Source organism: Mus musculus, chromosome 7 (genome assembly GCF_000001635.26).
Source record: "Mus musculus strain C57BL/6J chromosome 7, GRCm38.p6 C57BL/6J".
In the NCBI taxonomy this organism is placed as follows: domain Eukaryota; kingdom Metazoa; phylum Chordata; class Mammalia; order Rodentia; family Muridae; genus Mus; species Mus musculus.
Genome location: NC_000073.6, coordinates 10,036,443 through 10,057,459, shown reverse-complemented (window position 1 = coordinate 10,057,459; position 21,017 = coordinate 10,036,443). Strand labels below are relative to the sequence as shown.

At 35.6% G+C, this 21,017-nt stretch overlaps 1 protein-coding gene across 1 annotated transcript; it reads left to right on the top strand.

The window, feature by feature from the left end:
* Window positions 1–4,281: 4,281 nt before the first annotated feature.
* Window positions 4,282–20,225, top strand: Vmn2r50 (vomeronasal 2, receptor 50). Its single transcript, NM_001105178.1, has 6 exons — window positions 4,282–4,478; window positions 7,112–7,403; window positions 9,085–9,897; window positions 11,262–11,489; window positions 17,023–17,146; window positions 19,294–20,225. The coding sequence occupies exons 1-6, from the start codon at window positions 4,282–4,284 to the stop codon at window positions 20,223–20,225; spliced, it is 2,586 nt and encodes an 861-aa protein (NP_001098648.1).
* The last annotated feature ends 792 nt before the right edge of the window (window positions 20,226–21,017 follow it).

The following is a 21,017-nucleotide window of genomic DNA, read 5'->3' as shown; positions in this document are numbered from 1 at the left end:
AGAATGCGAATTGATCCATTCATATCTCCTTGTAATAAGGTCAAATCTAAGTGGATTAAGGAACTCCAAATAAAACCAGAGATCCTGAAATTTATAGAGGATAAAGTAGGGAAAACTCTCCAAGATATGGGTACGGGGGAAAAATTCCTGAATAGCAGAACAATAACTCGTTCTGTAAGATCGAGAATTGAGAAATGGGACCTCATAAAAAAAGAACGAAGACAAAAGTGTGGACACTTTCCCCCTTCTTAGAATTGGGAACAAAATAGCCATGAAAGGAGTTACAGAGACACAGTTTGGAGCTGAAACAAAAGAATGGACCATCTAGAGACCATCCCATAATCAGCCTCCAAACACAGACACCATTGCATACACTAGCAAGATTTTGCTGGAAGGACCCAGATAAAGCTGTCTCTTGTGAGACTATGGCAGGGCCTAACATACACAGAAGTGGATGCTCACAGTCAGCTATTGGATGAATCACAGAGCCCCCAATGGAGGAGCTATAGAAAGTACCTTAGGAGCTGGGGGGATTTGCTACCTTATAGGTGGAACAACAATATGAACTACCCAGTACCCCCCAGAGCTCGTGTCTCTAGCTGTGTAAGTATCAGAAGATGGCCTAGTCAGCCATCAGTGGAAAGAGAGGCCCAATGGTCTTGCAAACTTCATCTGCTTCAGTACAGGCAAACACCAGGGTCAAGAAGTGGGAGTGGGTAGGTGGGGGAGTGGCTGGGGTAGCAGATGGGGGATTTGGGATAGCATTGGAAATGTAAATGAAATAAATACGTAATTAAAATAAAAGAAGCACCTAAAGAAATGTTCAACATCCTCAGTCATCAAGGAAATGCAAATCAAAATGATCCTGTGATTCTACCTCATAACAGACAGAATGGCTAAGGTCAAAAATTCAGGTGACAGCAGGCACTGGTGAGAATGTGCCGAATGAGGACACTCCTCCATTTCTCTAAGATTGTAAGCCGGTACAACCACTCTGGAAATCATTCTAATGGTTCCTCAGAGAATTGGAAATAGTCCGACTTGAGGACCCTGCCATAGCACTCCTGGGCATATAACCAAAAGATGCTCCAACATATAACAAGGACACATCCTATACATATAACAAGGACACATGCTCCACTATGTTCATAGCAGCCTTATTTATAATAGCCAGAAGCTGGAAACAAACAAGATGTCCCTCAAAAGAGGGATTGATACAGAAAATGCGGTACATTTTCACAGTGAAGTACTACAGAACTACTAAAAACAATGACTTCATGAAATTCACAGGCGAATGGATGGAACTAGAAAATATCATCCTGAATGAGGTAACACAGTCACGAAAGAACACACATGGTATATACTCACTGATAACTAGGTATTAGGTAAAAAGATTGGAATACCCATGATACAACTTACAGACCATGCAAAGCTCAAGAAGTAGGAAGACCAAGTTTGGATTCTTTAGACCTATTTAGTAGTGGAGCAAAATAATCACAGGAGGTACAGGGTGAAAAGGATTTGGGAGAAAGAGAGAAGGGGAGAAGAAAAAAGGGGCAGGATCAAGTGTGAGGGGAGATGGGGGAGATATACAAAGGGTCAATAAATTAAAGACAGGTGTGTAGCAATGGGAGGTGGGAAACTGGGGGTAGCCAACAGAAAGTCCCTGATGCCAGGGAAGCAAACGGCTCTCAGGACACAACTGGGATGACATTAGCTGAAATGCCCAACCAAAGGGAGAGAGCAGTAGAGACCATATCCAGAGGTTAGGAATGGCCACCAGTTGAGGGTTGGATCCACCCCCACCCCTTCTCAAAATTTAGCCCAGAATTTCTTCTGTCTAAAGGAAATGCAGGGAAAAAGAGTAGAGCAGAAACTGAAGGGAAGGCCATCCAGAAACTGTCCGACCTGGGGATCCATTCCATATGCAGTCAACAATCCCAGTCACTATTGCTGATGTCAAGAAGTGCTTGCTTACAGGAAACTGTTATGGATGTCTCCTGAAAGACACAATGAGATCCTGACTGATATAGTTGCAAATGTTTGCAGGCAACCATTGGATGAGTTCAGGAACCCTAGTGGGGGAGTTAAAGAAATACCAAAGAAGCTGAAAGGGTTTACAACCCTATAGGAAGAGGAATGATATCAATCAACTAGACACCCAAGAACTCCCAGGAACTAAAACACCAACCAAAGAATACACATGGAGAGACCCATGGCTGCAGCTGCATATATAACAGGGGGGGGGGGCTTATCCGGCATCAATGGGAGAGGAGGAACTATGTTCTATGGAGGCTTGGTGCCATTGCTTAAGAAACACTTAGAGCAGTAAAGTGGGAGTGGGTGCATCGGTGGGCATACACCCTCATAAAATCAGAAGGGAGGGAATTGTGCTGTGGGTGTTTGAATGGGAAACTTGGAATGAGGATACCACTTGAAATGCAAAGAAATAAAATAAGCAATAATTATTAATAGAGCATGCATATACATAGAAATAAAATAAATGAATAGATCTAAAAGTAAAAAACTGAAGAAAGTGAGAAATTATTTGACTAAAAAGGCATAAAGGAATTGGGAAGGCATAAAGGAAAAGGAAATACTAAGACTATGGTCAGAAAATTTAAAGAAAAATATCATTCTTGAGTTGCAAATTGAGCATGACACAGAATGTCTTGAAGGGAGAGGAAGGTGGATTGAACTGAGGAAAAAGTCAGCGGCAAGATGGGTGACAGACATGGCCCATGCAGGTGCAGATACAGCAAAGTACATGCTACATATGTGTCAATGCGCCACAATTAAACCCTCCATAATGTATGGTAATTTACAGGAAATAATAATTATTAAACAAAAAGAATTTAACAAAATTGAACTACTGAAAATTTCATTTGCACACTTGAAAAAACAAATTTCCTCTGTATTCTTATGAAAGACTGCTCCATTATCATTCCTCTAGATAAAAAGTCTCTGCACTCTGAATTTATCACAGATTCAGCAATCATACACAGGAATACCAGTGACTTTTACATAATGCAGAAATATACAATGCAAAACACTAAACTTTTTTGTGCCGCTCAGACATAAAATGGAGTATATTATCGCCCAAACTGATGAACTGCCTATATATCCTCTGCTTGTTTCAAGTCCAAATCCAATGTAACAGGTTCATGACTGTACAATATTCAGTAAACTCTCAGATTGTCACTGTTGACTCTAGACTGCAACCAAATATACATGGGGAAAAAGAATGTAGAGGAAAATTATACACATTGAAACACAGTGCTCTTTCACAGTCACTATTTGTTTCTAAGATATTTAATAGCTATTTGTAAATAAGATTCCTTAACAGCCACTCCCTCAATGTAAAATGACAAAAAGCAATGTAGGAAAAAATGTAATGTAGAATAGATGCGTCAGCCTAGGATATTAAGTAGAAAAAAAAATTGAGCACGTGGGAGGAAGATAATGGTTTGGAACTCAAATATTAACGTGATTTTTTTCATTACTAACTATTTTTTGGAACGTGGAGTGACTTTTATTTTATTGGAAATAAAGAACAAAGCATGGTATATTTAATGGGTCTTGTTGAGCCTTTAATACTCAATCTTTACCATGTAAATTAACGGTGGATATGTGAAGAATGTATGATTTCAGATAAAGCTGGATTACATATACTTGAGAATTGATCTGTTTATAGATTTTCAAGATAATGGAAGCACAGGGCTTGTTTATATATTTCTGTCACTTAGTGACATAGTCCACACTGTACATGGTCTGTGGATCTCAGTGACTATAAACATGAGTCTGCCTCTGCATGACTTGGACTGTGTAATAAAGTGTCCTGTGTGTTCTCAGTAGGTCCAGTTTTGCTATTACTGGATGTCTCACTGTGAATAATGTGATACAATCCACTGACATCATTTCTAACTGTGTTCACATAAGCAGATTGTTGAAACTTTCCAAGGACTAAATTTGAACACAGGGGGTTTCCTTCCACAGATTCACAAACATGAATGATATCATGGAGACTGAGAATGAATTATCCTCCTAAGTATTTACCTACATGTGTTTATTAAATGGGCTGTGGACACCAGTTGCAGAGCCCCAGGGAAGAAAGTATTTAAGTTTCTTCCAGGGCTGAGGAGAAACCTGAAAATAGAATGAGTCATGAATATGCAATAAACCTCACCTTTGCACAAAGAAATAAATGCAAGCAGAAATTTGATGTGCTGATATGCATGGTTCATCACAATCTATACTGCCCAGATTTAACGCAGGAAAAATATGTTAACTTTGATGGGAGTCTTCTTCTTCCTTAACATTCCACTTTTCATGGCCAATTTCATTGATCCCAGGTGCTTTTGGAGAATAAATTTGAATGAAATTCAGGATGAATATTTGGGATTAACTTGTCCTTTCATCCTGGCAGCAGTTCAGAAACCTATTGAGAAAGATTATTTCAACAAGACTCTGAATTTCCTGTAAGTAAATTTGAGTTTCAAATTGAAATGACAACTTCAGTACTTCTTGAGTGCCCCGAGGATATTAGTCAAATTCTTTAGACTTCTGTCCTGTTGCTAAGTCTGAACACCAAGAACCAACCTTAATTCCTTTACATTTTCGATCCTATTTTCTCCTTTTAATGAATCCAGTTCAGGTTTTGGTTTTCTTTCAGGTGGCTTCTGATTTAAAGGTTGGAAGCTTAGGAATAAAGGAATATCTACATTGATCCTTAACATATAGCCTGCCTTTTGACAGTTTATATTGCACTCTAGACAGTGATGGCATTGACATTGATCCTGTAATATTGCATTATGTTTTATCTCAAGTTAATGTAAATAAATGCTCATGAACTGTGCTGACAGTCTTTCCATAAGTGTGTTGCTCCTAGAGCATATGCTGATGCTGGTTCCAGTAATATTCGTGGTACATATAGTTGTCAAAAACTTTACATACATACAAACTTACTCTCTCAAATTTATTGTGTGTGGTCACTTATTGATTTTGAAAGCTTCATCAGGTTTAGAAAGAGATCTTTACACTCAGAAATTCCTATTTCGTATCAATGCCTGGACTGATTATTTTGTATGTATATGAGCAAGGAATATTTACCTCATTGGGAGTTAAGACAGCAAATTGTTTTAAAAGATAAAATCTAAAAGCACTGTGGCTTCATGCTTCACACTGTTCATGCAAAATTACTGGCTTTTATGTTTTATAAAGTTCAGCTCAGGACTCTCTCTTTAGAATAAACCATACTTGGAACATATGGAATCCAGTGATATGATTACATTCTTTGAATAGTCAGAGTATCAATAACAGTGGCTACTGCTTATGTCCCTTGTCACTGGCATGAGTGACAGTTGTATTGTGGGATAGTTGGAACATTTGAGAACAGTAATACCGGGAGCTTCCTATTAGGTTTTTTTTTTTTGTTTTTTGTTTTTTTTGTTTTTTTTTTTTTTTTTTGTCATTAAGGGAAATATCTTCTCTATTTTCATGTCTAAGTTGGCTAATTTCTGACCCTTTTAAAACATTTAAATCTTGTGAAACTTCTTTCAATAATTTTAGTAAATATTAGTACACATGTTCTCAATGTTGTATCAATACCCATTTTTTGTGGATTGCTGATCATTGCTTTAATACACAGCCCTTTAGACTACTAGGCTACACAGACAGCTTAAGTAAGTGATGTTTCCTAAAGTTTATTTGTAGGAAGAAGTTTGAGAATTGTACAATGTCTACTCTCAAATTCCTTTTCTATATTAGTAAAATTTTAATTGACATTTTGTGTGTGTGTGTGGTAATAAAGAATATTCAAACATGACCCATTTTATTGGTTATAGAATGAAAACACAATAGTTGTATAATTTTTAGTGAAAACCTAATTGAATTTACTTCATTTCATTCATTAAATATGTAGGTGCATATTTAGTGTTTATTCATAAGATTATATGAAATGACAAGGATGAAACAGGAAATATTTTTCTCTACATAAACATCAACAATCTCAACATGGTATTATTTCATTCCCATTGCCTAGTGGCCCACTTTTTTTCTTTTAACAAAAAAGAACATATTCTAGAAATTTACACCAAAATCTCTTCATTTTATAAGCATATAATACTGGCATATACAAATTATACTGCAAATTCCTTATTTTCCTAGTTCTCAATAGGATGCTAGTATTGTTTTACTGTACCTGGAAAGGTTGTCAAATATATTTCCTATAAATTAATTTATACTGAATGAAGTACTCAGAGTGAATACATCAATTATTTTGTAAATAAAAAGTAGTAGGAAGATACATTGGTGGTGGGACAAGCCCTTAATCTCTGCACTAAATACCTTGGACTACTACATACCTGTGCGTTTGAACTGAGGGTAGTCTACAGCACGGTATCTTATAAAACATTTAGATGTATTGCAATTTTATAACCTAAATAATCCTTGCTCAAATTTATACGAACTTAATCATTGACACGTATCAATTACCAAATTCATATTTGATTTTTGAATTTATTTAAAATAAATCTTTCTAAAAGATTTTCTTTCCATTAAGATTGAAAAAAATAACAAGATGAGTATAGATATGAGGGGACACATCAAGAATTTTGACCACTAATTATAAGTAATTGTAAGTACAGGAATCAAATGTTGCTGGAGAAAGACCATTAGGCATTGATAAATCATGTTTTTACTTCCTTAACAAATTCAGTTAATTTCACAAGAAAATATAAACTCAGTGGCTCAAATAACAAGTTTTTTATATTGCTCAATAATTTCAAAACGAAGACATGATCAAAATTACTGTTTTGTCAATATCTGTGGTTTTCTCTTTACCTTCTGATCAAGCACTCAAAAACAAAAATGGAAATTATCTCTGTGGATGTGGTCAATACCATCTCTTATTTATGGGACCAACACCATCATGAACTTTTAAAGTGCTTTCTATATTCCAGGTTCTTCTGTCAATCCAATCTCACAACAAAGTCATTTGTTCCAGTCTTTAGATGTCAGATACAGAAATTTCCAGTATAGCATAGAACTTCCACTGACTACAAATATTCACGTATAATCATCTGTCCATAATAAACACTGTACTCTTTTACAGAAAAACAACTAAAAACCACAAATATGCTTTGGCATTGGTCTTTTCAATGGATGAAATCAACAGGAATCCTAATCTTTTACCAAATATGTCTTTGATCATAAGATACACTTTGGGCCGTTGTGATGGAAAAACTGGAATACCTACACCATATTTATTACATAAAAAAAAACAAAGCCCTATCCCAAACTATTTCTGTAATGAAGAGAGTATGTGTTCGTTTCTGCTTAGAGGACCCAATTGGGAGGTATCTTTAAGTTTCTGGAACTTCCTGGACAGCTTCTTATCTCCACGTGTGAGTTATCATCGTCCAGTAATTCTTAACATCATGTCTCTTTGGGGGACTTTGATAGCTATTAAGAAAGTTAATGGATGTGGTTGGACTTATGGTTATGTCAATCTAGGTAGTTCCAGGATACTTACTATTCAGAAATATGATAGGCTTTCAACTAGGGACTACCACCAGAAGTTGATAGATACCTTCATGGAGGAATAGAGAAGGCCATGTAGAATTAAGTCGGGCATGGTGCAAGAGAGAATCTTACAGCCTTGACTGACTATGAGTCAGAGTGTTTCATTATTTATACCAAGCTCAGCAAGCAGAGATTTGTTCGTGCTGTTCCAAGATATAGAGCATATTATTTCTGTCCCCAGATAGGTGTGATCTTCATCTTGGTCACAATTTTACATTATCATTGGTAAACTGAAATAACAGCATTATTATTTACAATCATGGTAGTGATATAAATTTTGTCATCAGAGATAAACTGTGAAGAAACAGAAATAAATTTTATCAACATGTCTCTATAACCCAGCATTTAAATATCTGGAGTTTTTTTTTTTTTCAAAGGCTTGAAATACCATTCTTAGCCTGGCTACTCATGACATTTTAGCAACGAGAAAGGATGAAAAACTCCAATCCAGTATGTGGAGTTGACCATTTGACTACCTGTGAGTGTATAACTATTTAGAGTCAGAATTTAAATTGGCATTAGATCTCTGGCAAAGAATTTAGGCCCATAGTGTTGTAGATATAGTAAGTCCTTTTCTTCAATAATATAATAATTCTATATCTCTGTGAAATTTATTGCTATGTCTTATATAGTTTTTTTTTTATTTTCTGTTGTTTCCATGCCATAAAATACAAGATTAGAACTTCACAAGTGAACTTCTCTAAGAAATAGGGGTTATGTGGAGCTGATACATAATCCTTTCATATTTTTCTGCACTATTGTTTATCCATCATTATAAGACACTTTGGATATAGGAGATAACTTCATCCAAACTAACTTTATTTCTGTATATTTTCGTCAAGAGGTACAACTTATAGTCTGATTTATTTTGCCCTATAATTACCTGGGTATGAGTTTTTTTCTAATCTGATTTGCTGCTAACACTTTTAGGGTGCCAAATTATGTTTAAATTTTTACACTTTCTTTGATCCTATTATCTGTCTCATGAAGAGGCACAGAGACAGACATTGCCAGAATATTTCAGAACCTTAGTCTAAATAAGAGATCTCTGGCATTTTTATGTGAATCAAAACTGTAGTGTACAATATTACCTTCAAGTAGGGCAATATAAGAATATCTCTTCAAAATGCTAAATCAGTATTATGTACAGGACTCTCCTGCTCAATCATAGAAGGAATCCTGGATTATAGCATAAACACCTTCTTTAAAAAAATATTAATCAAATATCCCCAAATTGTAAAAGTATCAAAATCCCTTCAAATATTGAAAACATGGATATCAAGATTAAAACTGAAAGATAGAAAGGAAGATATTATAACATGCAAATACATTTTTTACTTCTTGTCAAACAGCTATGCTTGCTGTTCCCATTAGAAGTGGATGTGCCAGGCTTCCAATGTTTGCACATTTGAATTAGAGATAAAACTTCACAGGTAATCAACAGTTTGCAGGTAAATATGATTACAAATTGCACTACACCTCATGGTGCTCTCTGTGTTGTAGATCCTTCAGCTTACCTATGGACCTTTCCATTCTACCTTCAGTGATGATGAACAATATCCCTATCTCTATCAGATGGCCCCAAAGGACACATCTCTAGCATTGGCAATGGTCTCCTTCATACATTACTTCAACTGGAATTGGATTGGCCTTCTCATCCCAGATGATGATCAAGGAAACCAATTTCTTTTAGAGTTGAAAAAACAGAGTGGAAACAAGGAAATTTGCTTTGCCTTTGTGAAAATGATCTCTGTTGATGACATTTTATTAGAACAAAAAACTGAAATGTACTACCAACAAATTGTGATGTCATCCTCAAATGTTATCATCATTTATGAGGAAACAATCAATTTCATTGATTTGATCTTCAGAATGTGGGAACCTCCAGTTTTACAGAGAATATGGATCACCACAAAGCAATGGAATTTCCCTACCAGTAAGAGAGACATAACTCATGGCACATTCTATGGATCACTTACTTTCCTACCCCACCATGGTGGGATTTCTGGCTTTAAAAATTTTGTACAGACTTGGTTCCATCTCAGAAGCAAAGATTTATATCTAGTAATGCCAGAGTGGAAATACTTTAAATATGAATCCTCAGCATCTAACTGTAAAATGCTGAAGAGCAATTCATCCAATGCCTCATTTGATTGGCTAATGGAACAGAAATTTGACATGGCCTTTAGTGAGAGTAGTCATAACATATACAATGCTGTGTATGCCGTAGCCCATGCACTCCATGAGATGAATTTGCAGCAGGTTGATAATCAGGCAGTAGACAATGGGAAAGGAGCCAGTTCTCACTGCTTGAAGGTAAAGTTTCTTCTATTGGGCGAGGTTTGGTGTTTTCAATTGCAGAAATGTTTAGAGTCTCTCAGATGCCCAGATTTAAAGAAATAGGAAATATTTTCCAAAGTAATAGGTTTCTGAATATTTTTCCTTAAAGAAAGGCAATCTAGAGATTATTATGAATGTGAATGGAAAAAGAATTCATAGACTAGAAATGAAAATGGGTGGTTTTATACAGAGCATGTGAATATCCATTAGCATACCCCTTCCAATATTGGATATAAACTGTCCTTACTCATTAATTTTCTCCGTGATGAGAAGATGATTATTTATCTATATTTTTCGGTCATATGGAAATCATTTTAAGGAGTGGTCTCCAGTGATTCTGCCAAAGGTACAGGCTCTGGAGAACATCTGTGTTTTCTGAGAGTAACTAAACAAGAAATAGTGTTGGTATTTAGTTCTGTCTGTAGAAAAATGTTTATATGTGTGAATGTATGTTTCTCACTGTGTATATGTATATTTTCTACTCTTTCTGTGTATCTGTGTTTATATTTCTGATACTTTCAACATACATGTTTATGTCTATATGAAAGTGGAAGTAAGCAACAATTTTTCCTATGTATGAATTTCTTTCTATAAGTGTTTGTTCATATATGTGCATATGTTTCTTTGTGGTTGTGTCAGAGTAGGTTTCTTTGTTTACATTGTATGTATTTTGTGAGTGTTTATATGTACTTATACAGATTTGTACCTGCTTTACTCTGTATGAGTCTGCCTATTTCTTTGTATTTGGCATGGACTTTGCCTGCCTTTTTGTATTTAGGTTTGAGTATAAATTTCTCTGTGTGTCAATATCATTCATGGCTGGTGCTTATATATTTATGCCTCTCCCAGTGTTTTGATGTCAGTGTGTGTGTGTGTGTGTGTGTGTGTGTGTGTGTGTGTGTGTGTGGTTGTATTGTGCCAGTGTATTCTTTTTTTGTGAGTTCATGTCTGTGTTTTTTTTTTTTTGAGTGAATATGTTTGTCTTTTATGGTCCTGAATATTTACACATGTTTCTCAACATGTATGTATATTTGTTTTTAAATAAATATATAACTGTATTTTATATGCGTGACTTAGAAAAGATGTGAGCCTCTCTCAGTGTTAATGTGTATGTGTTGCACACCTGTGTTTGATTTTGCTTTTTTTCTGTGTTTGGTATTCTTCACTGAGAGAATTGAAATTCTTGTAATATTATGATAATTTTATTTATCCAATTGCTTTGTTGTGATTTCTCTCTTTCTGTCTTTCTTTAAACATAGTTGCCTTTGCTATAAAATCAGAATGCATTTTATGACTTGAAGGAATTTTATATACATAATAGGGTAATGCTTGTATTTTAGGTAAACTCCTTTCTTAGAAAGATCCACTTCACTAATACTCTTGGGGACAAAGTGATTATGAAACAAAGAGTAATAATGCAGGAAGACTATGACATTTTTCATTTTGAGAATCTCTCACAACACCTTGGGATTAAGGTGAAGTTAGGAAAGTTCAGCCCATATTTTTCACATGGTCGAAACTTTCACTTATATGTAGACATGCTTGAGGTGGCCACAGGAAGTAGAAAGGTGAGTGTATACTAACTTACTGGTTTGTTATAGACAGCAGTAAACAGTGTCAAGTGGATTCATGGCAACATATTGAAATGAACAATTATGTCACATCAGAAACCAATTTCTAGTCTCCTGTATAATTTTTTTTATTTTTGACATTTTTACCAATTTGAAGATTTCAAACATGCATAAAATATACCTTTGTTATATCAGAACCATTATCTGACATTTAATAAATAAAAAACTGTTCTTCACCACTGTTTGATATTCTTTCCTTTAACATATTTTTCCTCATATAATTGCTCTTTTGACAATGTAATCTCCTCCCTTAATTAAACCTCTGGAACAGATATTCATATGATAGAGTCTAATATTAAAGTTATGAAATAACAACAGTCATACTAGCTAACTCTTGCCATTGTATCCAAAATTGTTTCCCATGTAATAAGAGGACACTCACCACAATCACTAATGAACACAACTATAGAAATTCATGTTCTCAAGAACAGCACTTTTTAATAATATGGAAGAATCCCTTTAACACTTTTAAGTAAGATGAACAGAAGGTCAAAGGAGCCTATAGACATCACTAGAGCAACAAACAAACAAATGGCTATTAACACACCTCAAATACAGAAAAAACAGCAACTAAGCAAAAGCAACAAATAATTTTCTGTTATAACTGAACAATTTTGTTAATGTTCTCTAAATGAAATCAAGGTCAACGAGGCTGATTTATTTTTTAAGGCATTCCTAAGTTGCCTGCAGAGGGTAGGAAGACACATTCATATACAAGAGAAGAACTTTTCTTTCTTAAAAAACTGGAGGAAAACATTATAATGTTTAATAAGGGGGAAAAAGGTAATTCAAGAATTTGATACATATGTATGGAATAATACTTGACAAAAACACGTAACAAAAGAACACAACACACAACAGAAAGATCATTCTCTGAGAACAGAGAGAATTTTTTTGAAATTATGATTGTTTTATTTTTTGAAAAAAAATTGTTATCCTCACATAATATATCCTAATTACAGTTTTACTCCCTTCTATTGGAATGTGACCAACTGTCAGCTTTGCTGGCAAATATATCTTAGTTAATATTCCTATTTACTTCCCAACTGCCTTTTCCATCAGATCCACTTTCTGTCACTCATTAGAAAATAACAGGATTCTATAGGAGAATACTAAAATAAAACAAGATTAAACAAAATCTAAGCCATCATAATAGGACAAAATTTGCATATACATTATGGTAAGTAGTTGTATGAAACGATGCTAGGTGAAAAGACCAGGAAATCCGATCTCATACCTCATATGAATAGTAGTGAGTAAAGCATGAGTTAGTGATAGACAATTCAGTGATATTTATTCCAGGTTTAGTACTAAGAACACTATACTTTAAATTGTAAATTCTATAATCAGAACATATGGAATTATTAATGCCAGTTATTTATTCCATATTTACATGTGATAAACATAATAAGATGCTCCTATAAACTATTAATGTCAAACTCCAAACGGAATTCCTTGGACAAAATCAAGTTATATGTCAATGAGAATTCTACATAAAAACCCTGAAATAGATTATCCTTGCCAGCCAAAACACAAAAATCTGGTAGTCAAACTCTGTTGGTATCTTCTTTTATCACTGATTAAACATAACACAATTCCCAAATACAAGGGACAGTAAGAAAATTTTTGTGACTCACAAATGCTGTTCCTCTAGCTGGAAATTAATCTTATGTAAACTGAATGTCCTCAGGCCTTGGGAGCATAAGAGTTATAATACAATCACATTGACATTTGATCCAAATGAGACCAACTCATTGTTTCCACTTGACTATTCCATCTATTGTAGACAGGATTTTTGATGTTTCTGGGATGAGATCAATTCTCAGTTATGCTTGCTAATATATTTGAGTAAATATTCCTCAAAAACTACTGATACTCCTGGATTGCTCATTCTTTTCCCTACTTTGGATTTTTGTCAACTTCCTATCATTCACTCAGAAAATAATCATTTTTGGAGTTGTGCTTCTTATAACATATTTAGGAAGTACTACTTGACCATAAATGAGAGTTAGATATCCCTCATATGTGTCCATGTGGCACACTGCATGGACATATAAGCCTCATTTATCACAGTATACTTAAATATTTTATATGGAGAAACAGTGAGTAAACAGCAAGTTTATATATATATATATATATATATATATATATATATATATATTATTTTTACCTTTGTAACTGATATATAGTAGGGCTTTTGTAAAAAAAAATGCAATTATATTCCTAACATTCAACTGGTATACTTTTTAAAAGAGGCTAAAGACAAAAACAAACCTAGTTTTATTATCAGGGTTAATTTTCAAGTTGTATATCCTAAATCTTTCTTTATTTCTCACATTTAAAACATAATTGCATGACCTACTACAGGAATGTAGGAATGGGGAATTATCTTTTGACATACATTCTTTCTCCAGACATTCTGAGTGAGCTCTTATTCTGAGTTTTCTCTACCTGAAGCATCACAAAGTTTTCATCAGGTCGTCTTAAGTGGTGGTTTATGCTTGATTTTTACTTCCCTATTGGACTTTTTCCCTTCAAGGTCACATTATAGTAGAGTGGTGTTCTAAAGAATAGTTATCTTGATTTTTGTTACAAACTTCTATGTTAATTGTCAGAAAATGAATACATTAAGATTCATGTTTAAATAAGAAAGTTATAAAAATTAGTATTTTATAGCTCTATTCATGATGTAAAATTAGGTTAACAATTTTCAATAAGCATGACAATAGCCTGAACATAATACTATAAACTAACATGTTTATAAGAGCATATAAACTGATTACTGTTTGGCTCTTAAAAAGCATTAATGCCTTTTGCTTTGTTTTTTGGTTTCTGTTTTGGGTTTTATATTGTTTTGATTTTTTGTTTTACTATTTTTGAGACAGTATTTCTCTGTATAGTCCTGGCTGTCCTGGAACTCACTCTGTAGACCATGCTGGCCATAAACTCAGAAATCTGCCTGCCTCTTCTTCCCAAAAGCTTCAATTAAAGGCATGCACCATCACTGCCCAGCTGCCTTTAGCTTAATAGTAGTATGACATGTAAAGCCTTACTAAATAAAACTGCTTTTATATTACAGTTGTTTATTACATTATTAGGGTTGAAGATTGAACCTACTATGTGTTAGGCTAGAAGCTACCCATGAAATATACTCCCATTTTTATGGTGATTTTGTATTTGTGGATTTTTTCAATTTTATAAATTGGAGATTTCATTTGTTTACATTTCAAATTTTGTCCCCTTTCACTGTTTCCCTTCTGCAAATCCACTATAACATCCCCCCTTACCCTGCTTCTGTGAAGGTGCTCCCCTACCCACCTACCTACTCCTGCTTCAGCACCCAAGCATTCCTCTACACTGGGGAATCAAGCCTTCACAGGACCAAGGAACTCCCCTTCCATTGATGACAGATAGGAAGCTTTAACTACTTCAGTCCTTCCCCTAACACCTCCATTGAGTCCCTGTGCTCAGTCCAATGGTTGACTGTGAGCATCAACATCTGTATTGGTCAGGATCTGGCAGAGCCTCCTAGGAGACAGCTGTATCAGTCTCCTGTCCACAAGCACTTCTTGCCATCCACAATAGTGCCTGGGTTTGGTATCTGCATTTGTGATCGATCTTCAGGTGGGGCAGGCTGTGTGTGGCCTTTAATTCAGTCTCTGCTCTACTCTTTGTCCCATTATTTACATTAGACAGGAACAATTCTGGGTTAAAATTTTGGAGATGTGTGGGTGGCCCTATCCCTCAATTGGGGGCCATGCCTAACCTCTGGCTATTGACTCGACCGATTCTCCTTCCTGATTCTGGGATATTTCAGCTAATATCATCGCTGTAGGTCCTGGAATGCTCTTGATTTCCTGGCATCTGGGACTTTCTGGTTGCTACAAACAGTTCCCTGTCCCTAGTTGCTACACACCTCTGTTGAATTTCCTGACCTTTGTACATATCTTCCACCTCCTCTCATACCTGATTCTTCTCTTATTTTTCCCCTTCCACTATTCTCTTTCTCCAGGGAGAATTTATTCCAGGGATGCAAGTATAGTTCAATATCTGTAGATCCATTAAAAGTAGTACACCACAAAATATGGAATTACATTATTTTACAAAAACCTTCAGAAATGGCTCTTAACCAAGTCCAACATTCATTTAGAGATAAAGAAACTAAAATAGTGATAGAACAGAAGGAACACTTATTGATATAAAACATTTTCTTTCAAAAAACTAATGACAATACTATAATACATGAAGAGAAAGTTATTATCCATGAAAATCAGAAATAATGTCAGGTTGTTTTTGTGGTTTCATGTTTTATCCAAGCACTTTAGAGGCAGAAATCTGGAAATCTCTGTCTGTTTCTTGACAGTCTGCCCTATATTGTGAGTACAAACCAGCCATGTGTGATATGGAAACACTACCTTAAAATAAATTAACATAAAGTACAAAGTTATGCCCACTTTCCTTATTCTAACTCAAAATAGTCTTTCAAATATTACAAAGGGTTGACATACATTTAAAGAAAATGATGGGAGAAAAGAGAAAATATACTTTCATCTTCATTGGTAATGTTAGTGTACTTCATGGTGAGATCCTGTTTCAACAAAACCAAAAACATAGAAAGAATGCTTCACATCTTCAATTAAATTTTAACAATCTAATTTGTATCTAGCCTTTTTCCAGCATTTGAAGCCACTGTAGAGCATTTTGATGTCATGGAACACTCCATATTCAAAGTCACTACACATTAACATATCATTTCCAACCATATTAAACCAGTGTCTGCATAGTCCACTGTTTTTTATATACAGTTTCTCATGCTTTGCAATAGTAATTTATTTGATGCCATAGTTATCTGTGACTTAAGGACATGTTTTTCCTGTTTCAAATATTTCAAATACTAACTTGCTTCTCTGTTGCTTTAATCCAATTTTGATAATCAGCAAAGTGAGAACGAAGGTGTGATTTGAGATATGGCCTATAGTCCTAGAAAGACAAGTGTGGATATCTGGAAACTGGAACTAAAGAATAGATCTTAAAAGAAGACTACTTACTGGCCCAACTGCCCACAGTGAGATGGGCACTCCTATATCAATTACCAATTAAGAAAATCTTCAAAGATGAGGACAGGCTAGTGTTGGCTGAGAGAATATCTGCTAAGTTTCCTCTGTTTGTTCACAGTACTTAGTACCAAGTTGAACATAAGTAACTGAAAAGCAACAGGTTGAAACTTCTGTAGTTTTTACACACAGCTCAAAAATCAGCTGTTTTTTCTGAATTACTAGACACTTAGAAACTATACAACATTTCCTCAATGCATTTCCAAAATTCATATCTGGCCACTAAATAATGGACATAGGGAAATGTCAATCAGATAGTGTGCAAAAATGAGCTTATTGAAATCTTAAAGTGCTAATATAAAACATAAAAGAAATATATGAAACTCGTTATCAGCATATGTCTAATTTTTTCTCAGATGCCATCCTCTGTGTGCAGTGCAGAATGTAGTCCTGGATTCAGAAGATTGTGGAAGGAGGGAATGGCATCCTGCTGTTTTTTTTGCAGCCCCTGCCCTGAAAATGAAATTTCTAATGAGACAAGTGAGTGTTTGCTGCTCTGATAAATACTACAAATATGTATTTCTCTTGTACCACACTGGGATGATGAAGTCAACTCAAAGGAAACTGCAGATATAAAATATATTACTTATCAAATTTACTAGTTGTAGATACAAAAATCCTTTAAAAAAAGTCTTGCAAAAACAAACAACATATCCTGTGACTTAACCCTCATCTTGACTTATTGCAAATTCATGGAAGATTATATTTCATAAAGAAATACTTTAGAAAATATAACTGTAATTTGCAAGAATTCTGCCCAAGATTTTCCAAATAAATAATCTATCGTAAAACTATGTTTACATTAGATTTCAGTCACAATAGGAGCCCATGAAGAACTGAATATAACCTCTAATCTGCTGGATTAGCTCATGAGACTGCTAGGTGCAAAATCTATGTTCTCTGTAAGATTTATATAGAAGACAAAAAAATGCAAATATATGAGAAAATGCTAAGTATGCACTATTAAGAGGACCATGCAGGATCTTTTAGCACAAAGTATCTACAGAGATAATTTTTTCCTTCAGTGCTAAAATTAGTGCATCTCATGAACTATAACCAGAACTTTTGATTAATTATTGCCAGAGGAGGATACTTCTTAGGGCTTATTTCATTAACATTTCCTGCTATTCAAACATAAGCATTATATTTTCTCTCATATTCAAACTTCTTCATATCACTTGTTACAGGAATCACTTAAATTCAATAATGCAAGTGCTACTTTGGCATGTGCACACACATATCAATATTTACACATACACACAGCAGATCTGTTTAATTTAGTGTTGTTTCTATATCAAGGAGTTTGAGCTAGAGAATTCTTGAGTAGCTCTTATACTTCTTGTCCCAGTAGAGGACAGAGACTCAATGTGTCACAGGGAATAAATTCATAAAATAGTCAGTGATCTCAGAAAACAGTGAGTGTAGTGTTTTGTAGTTATAAAATAGACCAAACCACATTGTGGTTTATGAATGTATTTTCTCTGATTTAAATAATCTACTTGATATCAACATAGAACAAAAAAATGGCTAAGGGCATTTTTGCGTTCTATAACATTATTTTTTATTTTACATTTCATATTCCATTCCCTGTGCCCACATACACCATCCAATACTTCACATTCCACACATTCTCCCCACCCCAACTGTCTTCATGTTGATCCCCCCATCCTCCCCCACACCTGACCTCTAAATTCCCTATGGCCTCCAGGCTTTTGAGTGTTAGGTGCATCATTTCTGTATGATCACAGACATGGTAGTCCTCTCCTGTATATGAATTGAGGGACCCATATCAACTGGTGTATGCTCTCTGTTTGATTATCCAGTGTCTGAGAGATCTCTGGGGTCCAGATTAATTTAGAGTGCTGGTCCTTCTGCAAGATATCCTTTCCCCTGAGCTGCTTTAAGCCTTCCCTAATTCAAGGGATAGTTGCTTCTGACCATTGTTTGGGTGCAAATAACTATTTAGGAGGGCAGTCATGATAGATCCTTTTTGTGAGTGCTCCAGAGCCTCAGTAAAATGTGAGGCAATACGACCTCCTCTTGACCTAGATCCCACTTTGGGCCTGTCATTGGACCTTCTTTTCCTCAGGCTCCTCTCCATTTCATCCTTGCATTCAGACAGGAACAATTATGGGTCAGAGATGTGACTATGGGATGGGAACCCCATCACTCACTTGATGTCTTGTCTTCCCGCTAGAGGTGGGCTCTGTACGTTCCCTCTATCTAATGTAGTACATTTCATCTAAGGTCTGGGACCTCCCAAGTCTCTGGTGCATTTTGGTGGGTCCACCCACCCTCCTATTACTTGAGGTTACCTGTTTATATTCTTTTTGCTGGTCCTCAGGGCTTGGTTCCCCTGTCACCGACACACTCCACAAGCCCCTTTCTAATAACATCATAAATGATACAAAACGTTAACTAGACTAAGAAAAAATTGCTTGGTTTTCTTTCCTTTAAATTTTTATGGACATTATGAATTGAAAGCAATGCTCAGCAGCAATTTCCTTCACATTACATTCTCAGCATCAAAGGCAGCATTGCAAGACTTCTTTCATTACCCTTACTTGAAAAACATTGACAATAATATTTCTTAAGCAGACCTAACTAAGTTTTCCTTTGGAAATCAGATATGGATCAATGTGTGAATTGTCCAGAATACCAATATGCCAACACAGAACAGAACAAATGTATTAAAAAAGGTGTCACCTTTCTAAGCTATGAAGACCCCTTGGGGATGGTACTTGCCTTAATGGCCTTCTGTTTCTCTGCATTCACAGCTCTGGTACTTTGTGTCTTTGTGAAGCACCATGACACTCCTATTGTGAAGGCCAATAACAGAAGCCTCAGCTACATATTATTGCTATCACTCATGTCCTGTTTTCTGTGTTCCTTTTTCTTCATTGGCCATCCTAACAGAGCCACCTGTGTCTTACAACAAATCACATTTGGAATTGTATTCACTGTGGCTGTTTCCACAGTTCTGGCGAAAACAGTCACTGTGGTTCTTGCTTTCAAAGTCACAGACCCAGGGAGAAGATTGAGACAATTCCTTGTATCAGGCACACCCAACTACATTATTCCCATATGTTCCCTATTTCAATGTGTTCTGTGTGCAATCTGGCTAGCAGTTTCTCCTCCCTTTGTTGATATTGATGAACACTCTCAGCATGGCCACATCATCATTGTGTGCAACAAGGGCTCAGTTACTGCATTCTACTGTGTTCTTGGATACTTGGCCTGCCTGGCACTTGGAAGCTTCACTTTGGCTTTCTTGGCCAAGAATCTGCCTGACACATTCAATGAAGCCAAGTTCTTGACCTTCAGCATACTAGTGTTCTTCAGTGTCTGGGTCACCTTCCTCCCTGTCTACCATAGCACCAAGGGCAAGGTCATGGTTGCTGTGGAGATCTTCTCCATCTTGGCATCCAGTGCAGGGATGCTTGGATGTATTTTTGCACCCAAGATTTATATCATTTTAATGAGACCAGAAAGAAATTCTACCCAAAACATCAAAGAGAGTAATTCTACCCAAAAGATCAAAGAAAAATCAAATTTCTGAATGAATAATTCAGGAATTATGTAAAATGTAAATTTGGTACATATCCACCAAATATTGGGTTATAGTGAATGTGTCCAGTTTTAGAATCACTCTCACTGGTTGCTCTAGTGATGTCATGAAGTATCATATCTACTGAACTTCTGTATAGAGTCCACAAATCTTGCACTCATTCACTTGCTTCATTTCCTCTCACAGAATTAAACTCTCTAATTATTACAATCTTATTCATCATTTTGCTCTCATGGAGATTTCCCCATGGTAACTTCCAAAAAAAAAGTTGATAAGGCAGTTGAATCCATCACTTTGTGTAGAAAAATGAGATCCAGGTCAGACAGGGTTAGATATGGAAACAATCTATCAAATCAAATAATCAATCAGAAACACAGACTAACTAAATAATCAGCAAGGATGAAATCAGAAATTATTTTCTGATTTCCAGTAGGAGCACACACATAACAAAATACTGCCTTTTTTTTTTCAGCTGTTCTTCAAGCGATTGGCCAATTGTCTAAGGAGGAAGTGTTCCTTTTCTGCTGTCAAGTACAAATATATTATATCCAACAATGGACAGAAGCCAGGGGCCCCTGTGGAAGAATTGGGAATAGTTGCAAGAAGCAGAGTAGGAGGGCAACCCATAGAAACATCAGCAGTCTCAACAAACCTGGACAAACAAGATCTCTCAGACATTGAGCATCTAACCAGAGTTCATAGACTATGTGAATGAGATCATACAGCTGATGTGAAGCCCCCAACAAATATGCAGCATAAGGCTGCCTGGTCTAGCATCAGTGG